The following is a 7092-nucleotide window of genomic DNA, read 5'->3' on the forward strand; positions in this document are numbered from 1 at the left end:
CCCTTGCCCTCAGTCTGCCCTTGAGAAGAGATGGAAGTGGCCAACTGGCCAGTGAGGCTCTTCTGCCCTCCACGCTCCTACCCGAGACCATCCAGAGATTTTGTTATTGATCTGGAGCTGTCCCTTCTTAGCCAGGCCTGGGATTCCTGGTATTTTTCATGCTTCCAGCTTTCCCTGCACAACTAGCTGTCGGCAGAGCTGTCTCATAAGAGGCCCATTAGAATATGGTTCATCCTTAGGAGGCAGAGTTAGATGCATATGATGAAGTCAAAGTCACCTGGGCAGGTGGAGGAGAGAGGGGAGGACCCAGAGCCCTTGACTAAGAGGATCTTTGCCAGGGATGGAGTAATTCCCGCCCCCAGGCTCCTGTGCTCTTCAGGGCTGGAACACAGGGGCATGGTAGATGGACAGACAGTACACACTTTGGGGGGGGGGCACACATTCCCAGGGCCCACTTCCCTAGGAGAACAGCATGAGGGCAGGGCTTAGCCCCCATCTCATCAGGGTCTGAGCTGCAGGGCCCAGTGGCAGACTGGCTAAGACCAGCCCAGGCTCGCCCAGCTGTCCTCACCCATGCTGCATCCTCCTTCCCTGCTTTGGTCCTGAGCTGGAGCTCAGTCGCTGCTGTGCACGTCTGGACCCGGTGCCGAGTCCTGGATGCAGGGCTGTCCCAAACCCCCAGGTCCCACTGTGTGCACGTGGGGATTGGGAGTACTGTAGAGGTGCAGGGGGTCCGGGGTAAGGCCAGCAGATAGAACCCCCTCCAGGCTGATCTCTGCCCTGCCCTGGGCTCTGCCAGGGCACGTAGGGCTTGTGTGGCTGCCAGCCGGCCAGGGGTCTGGAGTCTCTAATGGTCAACCTCCTGGTCAACCCTGGGCGGGGGCTCCATTCCAACCCTACCCTCCTCTTCTTCCTTCGCTTGGTTGCCCCTTCCCCATCACAAAGGTGCTCTGGCCGTACCCTTTGGATCCAGCGCTGGGGTCCTCTGCAGCGATTCTCTGGGCGGCTTTTATTCCCCACCCCACCCCCTCCACAGAGCAGTCTCCCTGGCAAACCCTAGGTTGATTCAGTAGCAGGGAAGATGAGGGCAGCTGGAAACAATTCACTCCCCCAGCAGCCAAGGTCTGGTGGCTGCTTGACCTTAGCCAAGGTCTGGTGGCTGCTTGACCTTACAGAGACTGAAGTCTGCAAGCCCCAGGCAGGGAGCTCAGGACTTTAGAAGTCCCCTCCTTCCCCCACCCCCCAGCACCCCGACATCCGGGGTGTCACCCCACACTGCAGAGCCTGCTGCTGCCACATCTGGCGTGCGATCCCCCTCTCCCCCTCTCCCTGGCAGGACCCATGCCCACTACGTCTCAGCAGCACACTGCCCCTGCCTCACGGCTGCCCCTCCCAACCACTCTCTTCTAAGGTCTGGAACCTGGTTTCTAAAGCAGGGATGCTTAAACCCTTTGCTTAGCCTGCACTTAGCATGGCCTTCAGTGCCCTCCAAGATGGGGCCCCCGCACCTCCTTCACTTGCCCTGCCTGCTTGCAGCCCCTCCTCCAGCCTGACCACACCAGCCTTCCAGCCCTCGCCCATGCAACTCCCCTTTGCCCATCACACAAGGGTCACTTCTGGAAATCCCTCTTTCCCACTCCACTGAGACTCTGCAGGCTGTCCTGGGCCCTCTCTAATGGTAGAATGCTGCTCGTCACTGGGCTGTGTCCTCCGCTTGCCCCCTTGAGCTCAAGCAAGGACTTGGACCTACGGGCTGGGTGCTGGGGCCAGAGAAGGTGCCAACAGGGAGGGCAGATTTCATAACTGGGAGGGAGAGAGAAAAGGAGAGACCCAGGGATCGGCCTGGAACTGAGAGCGGCTTGTGCACCCCACGGATCCCTAGGGGAGTTGGAGCTGCTGAGAGGTGAGCAGCTGCCACAGGGATTTGAGGTCCTTGAGGGTGCCTTTGTCACTGGCCTGCAGCAGGGGACATTGCCTCTCAGGCACCCTTCAGCTGAGCAGAGGGGCCCAGATGCTAGCATTCACTGAACCAAGGCCAGTGTCTGAGTGTGCAGACCTGAATGTCATCAGAGGCATTTAGAGAGGGACCCACTGAAAATCAGGGAAAGGCTTGGCGAGGCCGGGGACAGCAGTAGGGCAGGGACTCACCAGGCCTCTCAATACCCAGAACTGGCCTCTCCCCGTGGAGACCCCCGGACCTGAGCCAGCCTGCCCCACCCACCACTCCGCCCAGAGGTGCTACCCAGATCCCACGTCTTCTGAGATGAGCTCTGGGCGTAGGGCCAGCCCAGCCCCAGGCTCCTCTCCTGCCTCTGCCCCGCCCCCCACTGTGTGGCCTGGGCTGCCTATAGGGCATCTGCCTCAGCTTCCTCACCTCCTACTTTGGTTTCCCACGGAGACTGCGGCCTGTTTCCTTTGCAGGGACTGAATTCTTCACTTCCTACCTCCCTCGTGCCCCAGCTGTGATCCCAGTGATGGCCTGAGCCCCCGGACCTATATTCCATTCCTATAGCACCGACAGCACCCAGGCGCTGACCCCTGCCTACCCCAGGCCATGGCCCTGGACTCTGGGCCTGAGACCTGGCAGCTCTCTCCGGGCCATTTTGCAGCCTCGCCCCCTCGAGTGGCCCTGGCCCCCAGGCTCAGCTGCATCCCTGTCCTCCTGAGGCCCCCGAGCCTGATGTGGCAGCACTTCCCGCTGTGGAGCCCCCCACCCCCACCCCCACCCCCACCCCCACCCCACCCCACCCCCACCCCCACCCGCCAGCCTGTGTCTGAGTTAATCTGACCTCCCGTGTCTGGGGCGACGCAGATGGCCCTCTGGCCCCCTCCAGGACAAGCTGGGTGAGCCTGGGCAAGTCTCTTCACTTCTTTGAGGCTCACTGCCCAGTTGCCAAGCAGCAGTAACCGCACCTCTTCTCGGGGCTAACGTGAGGATTACCTGGTCAAAGGCTTGGAAGTAGCTCTCCCACACGTCCAGGGCACCAGTGGAGGAGCTGGCGGCCCGGCAGCCTTGCAGTCGCTCTCTCCGACCAGATAGGGGCAGCCGGCCACCCAGGCATCCAGGAGACATCTGAGGCGGGGCGGAGGGGGGGCGGGGTTTGCGTCTCGGGGAAAGGGTGGAAGATTTAGGTGATCAGAGCTCAGGAAACCAGGTGGGAGGGTGGGTGGACTGAGCGGCATCCTGGCTGACAGGCCCGAACCTGTGCTGCCAGCTGGGCCAGCACTGTCCTTGTTCCAGGTGATTTCTTCCCTGTTGGCCTCCTTCCAGGTTTGGCAGGGCCCTCGAAGGCCGGGACCTCTTTTGGCTTTACGCCTGCTCCAGATCGTGGTGTCCCAACAGGGAGCCCGCACCAGGGAGGAGAAACTGAGAAGTTGGACAGCGGGAGAGGTGGTGTGTGGATGCCCCAGGCCCCTCCCTGCCGGTGCTGCTCCTCTCAGGGACCCTGACAAAGTAGGGCTATGCACACAGAAGCGTCTGGCCATAGCCCCCAGCTCTGGGACCTTGCTGGTGGAGAGAATGTGGGGTCTCAAAATCCCTCATCTACTTTCAGACTGGGCTCCAAAGCCCCCATCTACTTTCTCCCTCTCCTAGGTCGCCCCGAACCCTCCTCGGGCAGGGGAGAGGGTCGGGGGAGGACAAGGACAAAGGCCGAGGTAGGTGTGGGTGTTCCTGCCAGCGACAGTCAAGGCAGGCCCTCCTGCAGCCACTGCTTCCCCGGCAGGTCTTTGCCTCTCTTCCACCAAAACCTAGGCCACACCTGCCCTCGCTCTTTGCAGGGCACCCTCAGGCCTGAGGGCCCAGGCCCCCTGCTACCTGCACGGCCTGGCCTGGCGGGAAAGGTCCTTTGACGAGGCCAATCTCCCCTCAGAATGCCACCTGGGGTGGCCACACACACCCCATCTACCTGGTCCTGCCCCTCTTCGCCAGGATTAATGAAGTTATGAGGAGGGCAGAAAGGAACTCTGAGCTCCCAGGAAGCTCCCCTCCCCAGACCCTGCCCCGTCCCCCATCACCTGCCCCCTGCCCAGGTGTTTCTGAGTGCCTAAGCCTGGGCCAGGTGCATCTCCTGGTTTCCCCCGCTCCCACACCTGGCCCTGGGTTTGTTTTTTTTTTCATGAATGTATTTATTTATTTATTTTTGGCTGCATCGGGTCTTTGATGTGCGGGCTTTTCTCTAGTTGCGGCGAGCAGGTTCTACAGCGCAGGCTCAGTAGTTGTGGTGCACGAGCTTAGTTGCTCCGCAGCATGTGGGATCTTCCCAGACCAGAGCTCGAACCCGTGTCTCCTGAATTGGCAGGTGGATTCTTAACCACTGCGCCACCAGGGAAGCCCAGCCCTGGGGGTTTTAATTGCCGTAAACAATGACTGTTTCTCTCCTAATAAACAAGGGACTGGAGGGCAGGGCTGTGCCCTGTGATGGACACCACTGTACCCACAGGGCCCAGCGTGGGTCTTGGCACACTGCAGGCCCTCAGCGAAGGTGATGAGCGTGTGAACCACCAACAACCCCTATGTCTCCACAAACACACCAGGGTCCGAGGCAGTGGCAGGCAGTTGTTTCGAACTTTATTTGAGAAAAACAGAAGGTAAAGATATCAAAAGAGTACAGAGGTTTGGTGGGTGGGGACAGTCAGTGATGGCTACTGTGGGGTGGGCAACTAGGCTAGGGCCTTTACTTGTTTCCAGGCTGTTCAGACTTCCCAGCTTCTGGGCCCCCAAGCTGGGCGCGTGCCTCGAAGGTGACAGGGATGGTGATCTCTGCCGACTGGGTGGTTGGCTTGGGCAACGGGGCCTCCACGGTGAGCGTGCCCTCGGGGGACAGGGAGGAGGAGACCTGGGTGGGGTCCACACCGGGGGGCAGCCTGGACACGCAGAAAGGGAGGAGAAGCATTACACACCTGTGTGTCCCTGCGCCCTCCTCCCGTCCCCCCAGCTCTGGAGCCAGGACTCACGTGTATTTTCGAGTGAAGCACCGGGAAATGTAGCCGTGCTCGTCCTGTCGCTCTTCGTGCTTGCCTGAGGGAGAGGGGAGTGGAGGGGTGGGGGGAAGGAGGTCAGAGGAGGCAGGGAGGGGCGGCCTCTCCAGCTGGCGCACATCCAAACGCGTCCCACCTGGCGGCCAGGACTCGGGGCCGGCAAGACTGACTAAGGGATTTGTGTGCCCCAGGCTGTCCCGGGATCTCAGAAGCTTCTGGAAAGTTCGGTTCAGGGGCTTTGGGGGCGGTGAGGGGGACTGCAGCGCCGGGCACGCGCACACGCCCCCTCCGCGGACACGGGCTAGGGGCGGAGACGGCGCGGGGCGGGCGGCGACGCCCTCTTCATACCAACCGCAGGCCGGGGTGGGTAGGCGAGGGTGGGCGCGGGGAGACCTGGTCCCTTGTGGGTGGGGCTGGGGCCGTGCGGGGTCTCCGCTGGAAGGGGGCGTTTCTTCCCTTAGCGTAGGCTTTTTAGGGCTAAAAGATGCATTAGGAGCTACCAGCACCCCCCAACTCCAGAGAAGTGGATACAGGCCAGGGGCAGGGCAAGGAGGCCCACCTCGCTCCCCGGGCTCTGCCCCCGGGTCCTCGGCTAAGTTTTCACTTTCCAGCCGGCCCCCGCCCCGCATTTCAACCCAGGTCCCTGACCAGGGCTCCTCCCCAGGACCGACGAGAGGCCGGGGCCCGGCGCCCCAGTCCCCCGGCGGGGGGGCTCACCAGTGATCTCCACCACGCCGTCCTTGGTCTTGACCGTCAGCTCCTCGGGGGCGAAGTGGTTGACGTCCAAGGACACGCGCCAGCGGTCGGCAGTCTGCTGGATCTCCGAGAAGCCGCTGCTGAGCTGCCGGCTGAGCGCGCGGCTGTAGGCAGGACCCTCGATCGCGGCGGCGGACAGAGGGCGCACGTAGCCCGGCCATCCGCTGTGACTCAGCCACTGCGACCACTCCTCGGGCAGCCGGGGCAGCCCGAAGGCCTGGTCGAAGAGGCGGCTGTGGGCCGGGTACCAATCGCGGAAAGGGTCCCAGCTGGGGCCCCGCAGGAGCGAGAAGGGCACTCGGCGCTCGGCCATGCTGGCTGGTCTGGGCGCGTCCGGCTGAGGCTCGGAGTGGTGCGAGAAGTGTCGGGCGCCCGCCCCAGCAGCGCTTTTATGGGCCTCCAGCTGGGTATTTTTAGCAGGCGTGTTTCAGGTCGCTATTAATGGCAGTGACGGGCCGGAGCAGCCCCTCCCCCTGCATTCCCCCCACTGCATACCGGGGCGCGGGGCGGGGCGAGGAAGGCCCTACCCACATCTGGAACCTTCTCTTGCTTGGGAAAACAAATGACCGGAGCCCCGGTGCTGGTGCAGTGCCCACTGCCGGACGCTCGCAGGCCTGGGTGCTCAAGCGCTAGGCCGCGATCAGTGGACAGTCCAGGAGGATAAAGCCGAGAGAGAGGTCAGGCTGCTTGTCCCAGGCCACACAGCTAGGAATCGGCAGAGCCGGGATTTGGACCCCAGGGTGTCTGAAATAATGTCTTAAGAAGCAGCATGGTTAGGAGTGTGGGCTCGGGAGCCAGACCGCCTGGGTTCACATCCAGGTCCTGCCACTCACTGGATGAACTTGTGCAAATGAGAGTCTTTGTGCCTCAGTTTCCCCATCGGGAAAATGGGGATGATGATGATGATGATGATGAAAATGCTTCCGTCACTGGGTTGGTGTGAGGATTCAGCCACTTAATACAAGTAAACATTTTAGTCCAGGACCTGGTACATGATAATGAATTATTGTTATTATTAGCTCCTTGGAGTTGAAAGAGGGGGGAGGAAAGAGAGCGTGTATGTCTCCCTGTTGCAGAGGCGGTGACGTGTGTAGGTTTGGCCGTTTCCCCCTTGACTTCCCGGTGGGGCAGACCCAGATCACAAACCCTGAGGCCCCATGCTGAGGAGGGTCAGGAGAAAGGTTACTGTCAAAGCTCCCCATTATATCTATTTTTCTTGAGGAGCCCTGGACAGGGAACTTGAAATGCAGCAACCTTGAATCTCATCGGGGTTTTGCCACTGATTTTTTGTGTGATTTGGGCCAAGGCCCCTCCTTTTCCTCTTTGCAGATTATGATCTCAAAACCCCTTTTGTTT

General features: G+C 61.2%; 1 protein-coding gene across 1 annotated transcript; it reads right to left on the bottom strand.

Moving 5' to 3' along the window:
- Positions 1-4553: 4553 nt before the first annotated feature.
- On the bottom strand, positions 4554-6213 carry HSPB1 (heat shock protein family B (small) member 1). The gene is made up of 3 exons (XM_081256030.1): positions 5698-6213; positions 4957-5020; positions 4554-4866 (listed from the first exon to the last, which is right to left on the bottom strand). Exons 1-3 carry the CDS (start codon positions 6047-6049, stop codon positions 4677-4679), a joined length of 606 nt encoding a protein of 201 aa, XP_081112156.1. The 5' UTR covers positions 6050-6213; the 3' UTR covers positions 4554-4676.
- Positions 6214-7092: the final 879 nt, after the last annotated feature.

Source organism: Mesoplodon bidens (genome assembly GCF_964165515.1).
Source record: "Mesoplodon bidens genome assembly, chromosome: 15".
In the NCBI taxonomy this organism is placed as follows: Eukaryota; Metazoa; Chordata; class Mammalia; order Artiodactyla; family Ziphiidae; genus Mesoplodon; species Mesoplodon bidens.